The 15073-nt window shown below is 47.5% G+C and overlaps 1 protein-coding gene across 1 annotated transcript in view; it reads right to left on the reverse strand.

The window, feature by feature from the left end:
* The window catches only part of SLIT3 (slit guidance ligand 3), a 606956-nt gene extending 595606 nt beyond the window's left edge, over window positions 1-11350 (reverse strand). Inside the window, exon 1 of the mRNA XM_039247657.1 lies at window positions 11046-11350. Within this exon, the coding sequence (XP_039103588.1) occupies window positions 11046-11242 (197 nt within the window). The 5' untranslated portion in view covers window positions 11243-11350. The remainder of the gene's footprint in view (window positions 1-11045) is intronic.
* Window positions 11351-15073: the final 3723 nt, after the last annotated feature.

Consider the following 15073-nt stretch of genomic DNA (forward strand, 5'->3'; position numbering starts at 1 on the left):
GGGTAGGAACAGTGGGGAAGGGGCAGACCAGATGATCTCCAGAGATGCCTCAAAAGCCTAAACATCTCTTGGCTAGGGAGGGAAATGAGAGGGGGAGGGAGAGAACCGAGTTCCATGGCAGAAATTCAGGACTTTCAAGCTGGCAGCAGATGGAAAGACAACTGCCAACTTGTAGTAGGAGGAGAGGCGGTGCACACATTTCTTAGGGCTATTGCAAGCCGCGGGTCTTCCATTCCACAGGACCAGGTGATGCTGCTTGAGGACCACCCTCCTACACACATATACATCACTGGCTTCCAGGTACCAGATGAGCTCTCCAACAAGAAACTGGGCCAAATCTAAGTTCTCAGACCCTTACCTCCAAAGCTTCGTCTTGCTCATGGCCCACTGCACTCCTGGGCAAACTTGCCCAAAGAGCACATTTCAGTCCAAAGCCCCCTCTTTCATCTTCCCCTGAGAAAATTCCTACCTTCTTGTTAAACCTGAGAGAGAAGAATAAGGGAATTAACAACACAGGGGAATCATGCCCAGTAGTCTGGTTACAGCTGCAAGCACCTGGGAAGGGAAGCTGGCCGCCCAGAGGAGGCCGTGTATCTCCTCATGGCCTCAAATGCTGCTGTGCTGTGTGTCAGTGTTTATGAAATGCTTCTCAAATAAGGTCAGTGTTCTACACAGAGTTAGGGCTCTAATAAAATGCAGAACTTGTGCTGTTTGCCAGCTAGCTGCAGAGGCATACTTGAATGCTTTCTCGGATACAATTGTTCTCAGATTAATATTTTCCCCATGAGTTTTTTTAATTCCACTTGTACTATTTTTTTTTTTATGATGTGTGAGTTTTTCTGCATATTTGTACCCACTAAAAGGGATGAGTGGGGCTTGCTTTCATCAGTGGTTCCCGAGGGCTTGGTGTCGCCTCATTGTTCTAGCATTTTCCCCGCCATCCCATGAATCTCCTCTCTGAACCTAGCACGGTGGCCTTTGCCTTGTCAGTCATTTGGTGGGAAGTAACAGCCCAGACTGCATTCCGTATTATTTTGAGCTGTCCTATTTATGAGGATATTTTGCTTGCTTTATTCATTGCCATTCCTGGCACATAGTAGGCACTCAATAAATAGCTCCTTTAAACAATTTCATCCTTCACACAGCCCCTTTCGTGGTTCTACTTTCTTGGAAACTGCTGCTTATTCATTACTCAGTTAGGTAAAAAGTCCTCTAAGCTCCACCTGGTTGGGCTGCTGACTTGGCTGGTAGGCTGCTTTATTTGCATTTGTAAAAGATGCGCGTAAATAAGGGAAAAGGAAACCCTAGCAAGAGTGTGAAGGCACGGGTGACTTGGAACTCACTGCATTTCCTCTTCTGAAAACGCACCCTGATCATCTTTCAGATACAGGATTAGTGGTTAAAATCAGATATCGTGGGTGGATTCATTAAGGTATTCGCAGAGCACTAAATTTAGGAGGTATCTGCAGACATCTGATCTCATATAAACCTTGCCTCAGCCCCAGGAGAGAAGGGTTAGTCCTACCATTCTAAAGGCTACAGATGAGGCAACTGAGACTGAGAAAGATCTTCCTCCAAGGTCCCAGAGTTAAAAGCAAAAGTGGAGGGGGATGGAAACCAGGATTCTGACTAGGTCTTTTTACTCATTTTTTGAAATATTTATTTATTGAGGGGGGAGAGGGAGAAGGGAGAGAGAGCATGCATGCACATGCACACAGTGGGGGACTGGCAGAGAGAGACAGAGACAAAGAATCCCAAGCAGGCTCCACGCTGACCAATACAGGTCTCCGACAGACAAAACTGAGATCTGAAATCAAGAGTCAGATGCTTAACTGACTGAGCCACACAGGCACCCCTATTTTTACTCCTTTTAACTTACATCAAATTACACTCCCCACTGGTTTCTCATTTATACCAGTTAGAAACTCGTATATAAAACACTTCTCTATCTACATTCTAGGGCTGGGCAGAGACGAGGAAGAGAAGAAAGAATATCAGCAAAGTGCTTGATAGTCCAGAAACTTCTGCAACACATTTCTGAACAGGACATCTCTTCAATGAAATCATCATTACTGAGCTTTTCAATACAGAAAAACATGCTCTACTCACTGTTTAGGTTGCAGAAGACTTGAGAGCACACTGCAAGCAATTTATCATTCAGAGTCCAGCCCTGGAACATCTTTATATTTTATCTCTACATTTCACCCTAGGCATCATAAAAGGCTTCAGATGGTCATGAAGATGAAATCTGAGGTTGTTTCCAGGACATAAGCACACATTAGGAGTCTCCAGACTCCAAGGAAAGTCCAGGCCACAAAGATCCTCCTGCAAGCCAATATCAGGACCTGAGGCCTAGATAGTAGATACCTGAATTCAGTGCCAAGGCTAAGGAGAGCTACACGGAGGGCAGGGGAAGGTGAGAAGGCAAGAAGCCAAGCTGGAAGGGTCAAAGCAAGGGCCAAGGGCAGTTCAAGGAGAGATGCACAAAATACACAGGTCCATGGTTAAGCCCACACACAGATCAGAAGAGGGCCATGGACTCCATAGCCTGAATCAAGGCATACACTAATTCTGGAGTGTAAGGGAGCAAGGAGTGGGTATGCCAGGTAGCAGACAGGATCTAGGGAGGCCAAAAAACTCAAGAAGGCGTCAAGGTGGGTGGTTAAATGTGCTGGCTGACTTTCAGGAACCACAATCCACACTACTGCCAAAGTGCAGAATGAATCAGGGGTCAAGAACCTAGACTGGCGTTTCGGACAAGAGGAGTCTGAGGCCACACAAGCAGCGATAAGGCTGTAAAGAGTGAAGTCATCTTCACTCTAGCCAGGATGCATCTTATATTTGTCCTGTTCTACCAAGACTTGATCTCAGGGTAGGGAAGCCCAGGGATCATGGCTGAGAGAAGGCAAGTGGTACCTCTAACTGGAGAGAAAGGCAGTCCCTGCAAAAATTTAAACAGATCCTTGTGGGGGAAGAATACTGATGAAGAAGCCTCATCAGAACTCTTCTCGGAGGGCTTATCCCCTCAAATCCAAAATAAAAATAATAATTATCCACATAACAACAGTGATACTTTTCCTAAGACCTGACCTTCTCTAAACGCCTTTGTTAGATGAAAGTTCCTGAAGTACAGCTCCTATCATTTTACATTGGGCGCAGGCTCTCTTTAGTTCCATGTAACCATGAACTTCTGCAAATCTCTACCATGTTTCCATTATTACCTACAGGAACCCTATTCATCCTTTAAGCTCCAATCTGAATGCCACCTACTTACCCAAACTGGACATGATGGCTCTACCACCAGCGCTCCAGAACACAGCACTGCCATTCCTCTTGGGATGCCTTGCTTCAAACAGGTGCTCACTGTTTCAACTGGGACTCCCTTTTTCCCTCTTCTTATTTAAGAATTGGGTTTGGAAGACAAGAAAGGGGGCTGACTTCAAAGGCTTGCTGAAGAATGGCATGATCAGTGGGGCGGAGCCCAGACCTGAAGGGAGCCTGCCTGAATGAGCTCTGACTCTACTGCTCCAACCTGGGGAAGCTACTTCACCTCTCTTAGTTTCCTTACTTGTAAAATGAGAACAGAATGAGCTTCTGCTCTGCATGATTGTTAGATTAAGTGAGAGCAAGTGTGTAAAGTGGGAGAGCAGGGCCAGGCACAAAGAGGGGCTCAATAAACAGCAGCTGGTGTGGTGGCAGTGATTGTCATAGTTATTATCATTACTATTGTTTAACAATTTGGGAAGAACATGTGAACCTCTATGCTTCATCCTCCAATACATTCATTCTCAGCACGACTTAAACAAATGTGCTCTGTGCCAATGGGCACCCAAGACGTTAAAGTAAATCACTTTACAAGAGTGAGGCTTCTCAGCTGAGCTCTGCCGCTGACAGAAAAGCCCAATTTCTCAGGCTACAATACTTTACAGGAGAGAACAACACACACACACACACACACACACACACACACACCACATCCTATGTTGGTAGGGCTTCTGGCATCAGCCTACTAGAATGAGGATGAAGCTAAAGTCACTGGAAAGTGCTATGAGACGCCAAGAGTTTAGAAAATATTCAACAGGAATTAAGCATTAATAGGAAATCATTCCGGAGAAAATATGAACAACAGAACCCCAGGGAAAGAAAATGCTACAGGCCAGTAAGATCTCAAAATTTCTATCCATCCCAGCCAGAAAGAACAGGACAATATATTTATATGATCCACATCCCGGCCATCGAAAGACTTCAGGAGAGCAGAGAAGACTCTGCTGATTATACTGACAACCTGGATACAGATCCACAGGGTAAGATCCTCACTCCAGAGGGAGTGGGGGGAGAAGTGGCAACATGCTAGATGAGAGAATCAAAATAGAAAATGTTGCTGAAAAGCTGATGAAATTAAACTATTTGCCAAAATTTAATTAGGATAATGCAAAGTGTTGCACTCAAGACTCCAAAAAGCAACTACACAAATCTGGGATGGGGAAAATAGGATCAACAGCAGGGAAGGCTAGAAGACATGGCCGGTACAGTGCACAGCCCGGTGGAAATGAGCCAACCCAGAGGTGTGGCTGTCTAAAGGGGAAATGTCCCTTTAGGATGTCAATAAAAGTCAAGAAAGCAAGGCAGTGGAAGGACTCAATCAAACTAATACGAGCAAAGACTAGCATGCATTTAGGGGAAGACAACTGGGAATGGGGAGGGGACCTGTCTCAGAGTCTAACACATAGAGAATCGTTGAAGTAATTATAAAAATTTATGGAAGAGAGGAGAAGACTTAGATAAGTGGGTAGTGAGAAACATAACAGCAATAAAATTTTTGAAATTGTACCATTTGGAAGAAGGATTATACTTGCTCTGTGTAACAACAGTCAGTGGGAGATAAGTCCAACCCCCAGGCAAAGAAAATTTTCTTGTTAAAACTGTTTTCTAAAATGGAATTAATTGCTTTAGGAAGAACTGAATTCCTTACCACTAGATATAACCAAGCAAAGGAGAATGGCCACTCTCTCCAAAATTATGTTGGTGGAAGATCAATCTGCATGTGGTTTGAACTTCGACTAGAGGAGCCCTTTCAACTCTAACAATTTGTATTGTTTCAAATCAGGCTTTATCTTGAGCATGCTCTGGAAGGACTATAGTCGGTAAGAATTATGATGATAACAATAATAGCCATACTTAGGAAGGCTGCGCTGTGATCCAGGCAGTCTATGTGAGTAAATTCAGTACTCACAGCACCCTATGAAGGGGAGTATTATTATTATTATTATTATTGTTATTATTATTTTACAAATGAGAAGACTAAGGTCACCAGCTGGTAAGTGGAGAAACTAGGAACGGACCCTGTCTGCCTCTAAAGTCTATACCTTTACCCAGGGATTCTTACTTTTCCCACCTCCCTCACCCATCACTATTGAGGACTTTTAATCACGAACTCTTGAGGAATGTTTCCCAGGGAATGACATATCAAATATAGTGCTGGCGACAGAACTATGAAGACCACAGTGAGTGGGAAGAAAGCACAGCCTTTGACAGACCAGCAATAGCAGTACTTAAAAAACAATCCAGCTCTGCAGAACAGAGAAACAGAAGGTTCCCATTACAAGCTCTTCCCACCTGGAAAAGACTGATTTAAATTTAATGCTGGAGAGTGACAAATAATAAGAAGCCTTGAAAACTCAACACCATGCACCATAGCAGGGCACCCTTTGCATCTATCCTATCTGGAATTAGTGATGGTCCAGCACAGCTCTCTGGAAAAGCCTCCCTTGCCGCGTGCGCGTGCGTGTTTCTTCCTTTTCAGCAGTTCTAAAAAGGGTTAAGACCACCTTACATAATGAGGGTGGAGCATACTAGTAAATACAGCTGTTTCAAGTAAAAGCAGTAACAGAGACAGACACGGGAAGTCAGTAAAAGGTATTTAGGGAAAGACAGAAGGAATGAGCATTGAAAAAAAAAGTCAGAGCCAAAAATTCCCCATGAAAATCCAACCCCCCAAAATAAATAAATAAAATGCATTCCTTATTTAAATATACCACAAAGCAGCATGCCCATGGAAAAGATATAAACCACTTCAACCGTAATCCCCTTTTTATGGAACGGAGGCCAACCTGGGCTTAACTGGAGGTGGGGGTAGAGGGTGGGGACCAAGCATGCTGGGCACAGCCTACGTGCTGGCAAGGAGCTTGCCGCAATGGGGCACATTTACAGCGGCCATCTCAAGCTTTCCAGCTGGATGGGACCTGAGATGAAGATAATAGAAATAATGGCCATGTTCACTACCATTAATACCTAGTGGATGCCTAAGTGCCAGGTAATGTGTTAAGTACTTTCTATCCATTATTTCATTTGATTCTTTCCAAGAGGAACATTTACTATGCACACTTTCCAAGTCAGGAGTGGTAGCTGGAAAATCAAAGTGCCAGGCACTGTGCTGAGTGCATGATGTGATTTGTCTCGGGCCACATTCACAACATGCTCACAGGGGCCAGTGTGATTCTCATCCCTGTAATAGAGCTATGGAAATACAGTACAAAAGGAATAAACAGACTGCAGCTCAGAGAAGTGGAGTAACCCACCCAGGGTGCAACGGCAAAGAGCCAGAATTCAAACCAGAGCCCTCTGCCTCCAGAGCCCACACCCTGAACTGGTAGGCATGGGGTTCTGAAACCTAGCCACCGCCCACTTAGCACATGGAAAAGAATCCAAGGCTCTCAGATCTACCATTCTCACTTTCCAGGGGAGGAACTCAGTGACAACAAACAGAACTGGAGAGAAACAAAATAACCATGAAAATGCAAAAAATGCAGAAATATACAAGACCCAGATGATCTGCAAAAGCAAAACTTAATAATGATCCTACAAATACATCAATTAATACAAGGAGAGCAGCAATCAAAAACCACAGAAAGCGCAGGATGATGCTGATGAGTTTCTGATTAGAAAGGTCTACAGTTTAAGTATTTGGGATTTCTAGCTCTTCTCGGGGGCATGTGCACAGTAGGAATTTTGCAAGGTTGCTAAGCAACGCCTGGCAACCAGACTCCAGAGTGGATCACTCTTTAGGCATCCTTGCTAACTCTACTAAGGCAACAATTTTAGTTCATGAAAGCTAAATTTTAGAAACCCTTAATAACTCATGTAACAGGTTACTAATAAGTCGACCTTGGCCATACATAAAAAATGCAAAGCCATAATTGTCCATCTTTCATGTGTAAGAACTAAAGAAAAACTTGTATTTTTGAGATTTATTCATTTAATCAACACATACTGGTTGAAAGCCTACTATGTGCCAGCCACTGTTCTAGGCACCGGGGAAGAGGCCCATACAGGGAAAACTATTAGGACTACACCAGAATTCTACTTTCAGGAAAATAGGCCCCAAAAGGCAGAGCAATCTGTTCAGCTGCACAGTACACTGGAGGCAGGTGCACTTAACTGCTCGTGTCCAACCCACAGGTTCACCAGGAGAGCACGGTGCTCAGAGAGGCCCCATGATCCACCAAACAGCCCCTAGTCCTCTGGGCTGGCCCTGAGTCTAGGAATACCAGGATGCAGGGCTTGGCCGCAGAGCATCTTGGAAAGCCTCCCACTTGACCTGGAGACCTCTGTGGTCAAGCGAGGGAAAGCCTGTGACACGGTGTTGGTTTTTATTGGACCCAACCACCGGCAAAGCTTGCCATCATCTGGAGTGATGGAGAAAATTAAGTTACCACATTCTCACGTTTCAGCCTTTCGCCCGTTTTCCTTCACAAACAGGAAATGTTTATTTAAATACAGCAGTCTCCAGCATGTTCCAGAGCCAAGTGAAAAACCAAAGATGTCCACTCTTGCCCCCACTCTGCTGTTCGGGCCACCACCTCGCCGTGGGTGAGAAGTAGGCCTCTGCCTGCCTTTAGGCAGCATGGGGAGAAAGGGCCCCTCGTGAGAGTTCATTTTCATCTGTCTCCTCTTTTTCCAGGCTGAGATTGTGGTTGGAGAAGAATTACATCTGTGGGCTCCTTTTGTACTCAGAAGGGTAAATGCGACATCTGTTTACTCTGTGCTCCATGGTAAATGTTTTGTTTCAGGCACCACCATTCACTTCCTCTCCTCTTGTCCTCTATCTTTGCTGCACGGATAATAAATTACACTGAATTCTCCCCTGCGTTTATTTAGCTTTCTTGTGGGTGTCACCTCCTCATTGAAGAAAAAAAAATTGTCAGTAGTTTATAAACGACAGAGAGTTTCTCTTTCTGTGTAATGTGCTGACATTATGGAGAAGAAGCTGGAACACAAACCCCCCCAAATCTGATACCACCTAATTATGAACAATATAACAGACCCCATTCCAGGCCTGAAGCAAAGTCCAAATGGTGACCACATTATACCCCTGCAGATTTTCCTTAAGGGGTACCATGAGCAAATGAGGCCTCTGAAGTCAAAAACCCGCAGAGAACCAACCAACCACACACACACACACACACACGCGCGCGCGCGCGCACGCACACACACACTCCTTCAGAAAAGCCTCTCTGGGAGGTAAAGTAGCAGGATGCAGAAGGGAGAAATGCTTCTTCTTTGTTATAAAACACAACAGAAACATTTGAGATCAGTAAACTGAATTTTAGGAAGGTCTGAGTATGTGATGCTGATGCTAACAAAACATATGCCCCATGAAGAAATGAGTCCTGGAAAGTTTAAAAGACTCACTAAAGGAAGTTCCCTTTGCTCAGTCCTTTGCTTACATTCTTTAAGCTGAATTGCTGGTTTTCTTCTGTATATGCAATGATTTTATATACAGATACTGGAATGCAGTAGGGGTTCAAGTAATGTTTGTTGAATGAATGAAGAGAGGAATGAATGAGAAATTCCTTCCTAAAGAAATCCTTTCCGTAGCTTCGAAATGCCGAACATCCCCCCAAGAGTGCAGAATTCAAATGTTACAGCTGGGCTGCCCAAAAGAGGGTGAGAGGTGGTGAAGGAGCGCTGCTCCCAGCCCTGCAGCACTCCTCACCCCGCCTCTTCTAAAGACATCCCCCTCTCCCAGGAAGGAAGGAGAACAGAATGAGGAGCCATCTGGGCAGCTGCATCACCCAATGCACCCCAGCCGAAGAGGCGCCCGTGACTGGAACCAAGGCTCCAAAGTACTGCCCACTCTGCCAAGGCCTGCAAATGACTGTGACCGCACCAGGGTCCCATGGGAATGCCCAGGACTCAGTCTCCACCCAGTTTCTCCAGTTGTAGAGCAGATGGGCAGCCCCAAGCTGCCTGGGTCTCTTGAGGAAGGAGGGTGGGTGGCACGTTGGCTGCTGTGCTGTGCTTACAGCTTTTGAAGACTTCCTACGTGCCAGCAGACGGGCTCACTCCCCCTGGTTTCCCAAATAGGTACCATGTTATTTATTTATTTATTTATTTTTACAACGGAGGAAAGGGAGTCTCAAAACTCCAAACAGGAGAGGTAACATCTTTGCAGGGCATAGATGAAACAGTAGCAAGAGCAGCCCACCCTAGCCAGAACCCTCCCAAGACCGTCTATTTACAGGTCTTGGCCCAAACTGACCCTTGTTCCAAAGATGGCCAGCACAGTGGTAGCTATCCAAAAATACCACTAAAACAAAATTGTAACTGGTATGGTAAAATATAACATCTGAATTAAGCTGTGGAAACCTGGATTGTAGCACCTTTATTGCCATTAACTTGATGCATTACCTTGGGAGAGTCGTTTCACATTTCTGAGCCTCCTTTCCTACATGTGTTAATGAAGGTTTAGCTCCAAACCTCTAGAATTTCATGACCACACAGAATAATCAATGCACTTGGGAAAAAAATATGTTTTAAGTCACAGGAAAGCTCTAGGAAAAAGGAGGCAGTACTATTGTATCTCTACCCAGGGACGCAGAGTTTGAGGCAGAGAAGTGGGGTGAGAGGCGTGATCAACAGGAATAACCCACTCCAGGACAATCCACTTAGTCTCATGACAATCTCTTCCAGCCTAAAGTCAAGGAGGCGGGATTGAAGACCAATGCACCTACCCCTAAGACACGTGGGGAAGGAAGACACAGGGAGAGCAAGACGTCTATTACACCAGTGCAAACCCTCACCCACTTCTGGGCTGTGTTCCCAGGCCGGTTCCAACCCCCTCCACGATTTCTCCCTCCTTCCTTACTCCCCAACTGAGGGCTGGGAAGAGCCCACCCTCGGAGTCCAAGTTTTGAATTTGGTCCGAGGATCAAAATGATAAATGTTTCCAAAACGTTGACATATGAAAAGTAAATATTTGGTTGCACAATTGGGGTTAAAACGAGGGTCAATCCACCCCACTCTCCAAACGCCTCTCCTCTCGCTGCCAAACCCAGGATCCGAGGCTGAGTGCGGTTTGTAAGATTATAGCGCTCGGTCTCATTTAAAGGGCTGTCAGCATTTCCATTCTCCGGCCCTTTTGGGGAGGCATTTATAACCGAGCCATAAAAAATTCACCCGGGCTGCAACTTGGCATCTCTGAGACTGCGCTCCAGGCAGGGCGGGTTTTGCAAGCACCCACTCTGAATTCGTCTGGTTCCTCAGAAGTTAGACCTTCACACACACACTCAACTTCGCTCGCAAGGGCAGCCAGAAAGTGACTGGCCCATTCTGATCTCCAAGCCCGTCACCTTCTCGGCCCTCTCCCCTCTCCGTGCCTGACGTCCCATCACCCTTCAGCTTTCTCCGCCTCCCCCTTTAGTGAGCACAGACCCCATGCTCTCACCCTAAGACCTCGCTAGCTGCAGTGTTCCTCCTCCCTTCGCTTCCTGCCAGCGTTCTGCTGGAAGCTGTCACCGGGCCCTACGTCTGGAGGCTTCACCTCTGGAGAAGCACTGTTCTTTGCCCATCACAGTGGGCTTCAAGACCTCTCTCTAGACGCGCCCAACGCCAGAGACCCCCAACTCAGACAAGGAAAGATCCGACCCATGGTGACAGCAGAGACTGCATCCAGTGCGGCCAAAGGGAAAGGAAAGATCTGGTGCCTGGGGCCCCACTATGGACCCAGGTGGGTGGCCCGGGTTGGGCGGGGCGGAGGTACTCACAGGCGCTCGGCGTTGCGGGGAATGCCCCGGGGAACCGCCAGGAGGCCCAGCCCGTGGCAGTCCACGCTGGCGGCGGAGCAGGTACACTTGGTGGGGCAGGCGGCGGCTGGGGGCCCGCTCAGGACGCTCGCTAGCGCCAAGGCCAGCGCCAGGCGGGCGCGCACGGCGGCGCCGGCCCCTGTCCGCCCGGTGGCCATGGTGTGCAGTGGCCCGCGCCCAGAGGAGGCTGCCCCGGCGGGGCAAGACGCGTGGAGCCTAGGGAAGCGCGCGCGGAGCCCAAGCGGCCTGGATAGCCGGCGGCGGAGTTGGCGCGGAGGAGGAGCGAGCTCGGCGCTCAGGCGCACGGGGCGCGGGCGGAGCGGGGCGCGCCGGCCGGCGGCGGCGGCAGCAGCAGCAGCTCCATCCGCGGGGCCGGGGCTGCCCCGCTGCGCATCGCTCGGAGTGCCCAGGTGCCGAGCGCCTCCTGGCCCCGGTGGCCCGCAGCCCAGTGCGTGGGCCGGGTCGGGGACCCGGGGCCGAGCGCAGTGGGGCCCGGCGCCTGGGGAGGTCTGGCTTGGGGCTGAGCTCCGGAGCGTGGCGGCGGCGGCGGCGGCGGCTGGGGCACGGGGCAGCTGGGTGAGCTGGCCGGCGCTCGCTCTCTCCATTCACTGAGCAGGGCAGACACCGGAGACGCGGGGCCCACCCCTCCCGCCCCCCCAAAAACGCCAGCTCCGCCTCTCATTGGCTGCGCCGCGCGTCATGTCGACTAAGTTGGGAACTTTGCAGGAGCAACTGAGAGCCGAGAGGGGAGGAGGCAGGAGATGAGGGGAGGAGAGGGGCTCGGCCAGCAGGGCCCCAGAATTGAGATACATTTACTTTTAAGGAGCTAAGGATTGATCTGTCTGGTGGCACGTTTTCTTTATTCTGGCACTGAGCTAGGCACTCTGCTCATAGTCTTTCCTTCGATTCCAACAGCGTCCCGCAAGGGGGAATCCGACTACCCCATTTTATAGATGAAATAAGGCTCAGAGAAGTCAAGCGACTGGACCAAAGCCACACAGCTGCTAGGTACCCCAAACCACAACACTCACATTCACTCATATTTTACATCACAGCCCATTGAAGCTGCATCCGTACCTCATCTACAAAGATCCTCAAAGATCCTACCTCATCTTGGCAAGGATCCCCAAGTTCTTCCTAAAGGACCCATTATTTTATTGATACTAACACACTACACAGTCACATGTGTCACATAAAATGGTTGTCCATGTTCAGTTCGCTGCTGGCAAACCCTACTCGGAGGCCGGCCCTGCTCTGCCTAGGCCCAATGCCAGCTGTGCTGCTCAAAGTAGTGATGGCAGGGACTTGGTCCACTGGACTGACAATGCCTGTTCACAGTCAGCTTCTACTTCCTGACTGGGTGACTCTGGACCAATCACGTCACCTCTGAGCCTTGGTTTCCTCAAAGCAAGGGGCCACAGCTCTGACTGGGCCCACGGCACTGGGTTGTTTGGAGCATCAAAGAAGAGAAAGTGTTTCTGCAAAACAGTCATTCACATGTGAGGCATCCCTTCAGCCCCCAGAGCCTTCATTCTTCCATAGCGCTCTAAATTGGCCAGGTCTGAGCTTTTCCAGATGCGGGGGGGGGGGGGGGGGGGGGGGGGGGGGGGGGGGGGGGGGGGGGGGGGGGGGGGGGGGGGGGGCAAGTGTGTTGGAGGCTCCATAAATACTTGTAGGAATGATTTTGTTTGTTTGTTTGGAAGGAGAAGGCAGGAACTGTGGGAAGCATTGCCCAGACTCACTTGAAGTCTGCTCACAATGGGTAAGTCTAAGTGAGCCCTGAACATGCGGGTGCACGTGTGCACACACATGTGCACACACGTGCTAACACTCAGGCACACACTCACATCAAATACACACATGTGTGTACGCATACTCTCACATCACACAGTTATGCATACCACGATAACAGTTATGAATGCTATTCTAACTCCTTCTACCTCATTTTCCTTCAAAGAAATTTTCAATGACTTGACCATATCCTGTGAATACATAGCAGAGGTGCAGCTCTTATTTTATTCTGTTTAGAATATTTTCAGAATCATAGCTGTAGGCACCCAACTGCACATACATGTATAGTCGCACACACTTCATCCCCTCCATCACTCATAAACACATTAGGTGTAATTTACTGTTACTATTCTTGGGAGCAGCTTTCTACACAGATACTGTTGTCATCGCCCTCTGGTGGCCATAGATGGTCTATGCTCTGGTCCATAGAGTGACTTCAGCTTCTAAGAACTCTAAACATCCTTCCCTCTGAAACTTTCCTCCAAACCTTGAACCAATTTAGTACCAGGACTGAGGCAGATGAGAGAACTGGGCAAAGGCCCAAGGGCACAAAAGCGTTTCAGACTGTCTGGAGGAGAAAAGAGTAGGGTTTTCTTTGTTTTCCCAAGTGCACGCTAGAGCATGTTTTGCAATCCCTCTAGGCTGGGCCTGGGTCTGTGTTCTGAGCACAGTATGGGGGGTGGTGCAAGGACTGTGTTTTCCATTTATGCTGATAGGGGATTTCATGAGCCTGACTAGATCTTTAAGTGACTTCATGGGCATTCAAGTGTGCTTGCTTTTCCTTGGGAGAGCACTTTAGAGCAGAGCCTAGCAGTCCATCATCCCTGAGGAAGGGACAAGTGGGAAAAGCAGGAGGTACTTAGGCCACCAGCCGTACATAATCAGGGAGTGTAAGAGGAACAATCTTAGATACCACTCAATCCAAAATTTCTGCAGGTGTGTTCTGATGACTACTAGTTCTACATGTTTCTTCAAGAACATTGGTGGAGGGTGATCTTGGACAAAAACAAGGTGAGAAATGCTCACTTTCACCTCTCTTGGAGATCTGCATCACTGATGAGCATATTTTTAAGACCCTGAGAAGTCTTGTAGTAAGGAAACTGATTTAAGGTTTTTTGAATCCAGTTTCCCAGTTTACATGTAAACTTAAAATTATTTTGAATATTTTGGAGGCCACCCAATAAAATTCAGCCCCTGCATTCAATAACATAGAAACTGAGCCTCAGAGAGGGAGGACACTGGCACAAGTTTATCAAGCTAATTAGTGAGAGAACTAGAGGCAAGACCCAGGGGTCCCAGAGCCTAGAATTAGGTTCTATCCACTTTCCCCCACTAATTCTGAAGCATCTTTAGAATATGTCAGCCTCCACATGGAAGCATTACTCTTTTCAGAGAAGCATGAGTAAGATGAGTAAATCCTTAAGAGGTCAGTTAAATGGGTAGAACTTTTTATGTCTATGTACCAGAGATGGCTTTTGCACTCTGTGGTGTGATTTTCAGAGTTCCACATAAGCCTCTGGGGCAAACTTTTAGATTTTTCCCCTTGATTTTCTAAAGGCTTCTCAAAAGCAAACTACCCACCAAGAAACCCACCTCAAATTTTCTCCTCTACCTGTTTTCTATCTTTCAGGAAAAGGCATCACAATTTACATGGCCACTATAATTAGTTGAGGTTTTCTGGTTTCAACAATAGAAAATAACTGATTGAAGTACCAAACAAAGTCATACTTTTAAAAAAAATTAATGTTTTATTTATTTTTGAGAAAGAGAGATAGCAGGAGTGGGGCAGAGAGGGTGAGACACAGAATCTGAAGCAGGCTCCAGGGTCTGAGCTGTCAGTACAGAGCTCAACAGTGGGGCTCGAATCCACAAACCATGAGATCATAGCCTGCACCAAAGTCAGACACCCAGCTGACTGAGCCACCCAGGAGCCCCTAAAAAAGTAATACTCTTTAAAAAGTTCTTTGGGAGGAAGAAACTAAAGAAGGAAGCTTTTAAAAAGACACAAATCAAGGCTGGATCTAGGATCAAGCCCAAGCCTACAATATCCAAATTCCCAAGAGGGAAAGACTGGCCTGATTGAGGTCATATAATAATCCTCTTGGTCAGAGGACAAGAATCTATGGATAACAGTTCCATGGAAATTATACTCAGTTGGGCCGGTCACAGGTATGCTCTCAAAGGAAAACTGGGGAGCT

The sequence above is a fragment of the Hyaena hyaena genome, unplaced genomic scaffold (genome assembly GCF_003009895.1).
Source record: "Hyaena hyaena isolate Hyena2069 unplaced genomic scaffold, ASM300989v1 scaffold_300, whole genome shotgun sequence".
NCBI classification, from domain to species: domain Eukaryota; kingdom Metazoa; phylum Chordata; class Mammalia; order Carnivora; family Hyaenidae; genus Hyaena; species Hyaena hyaena.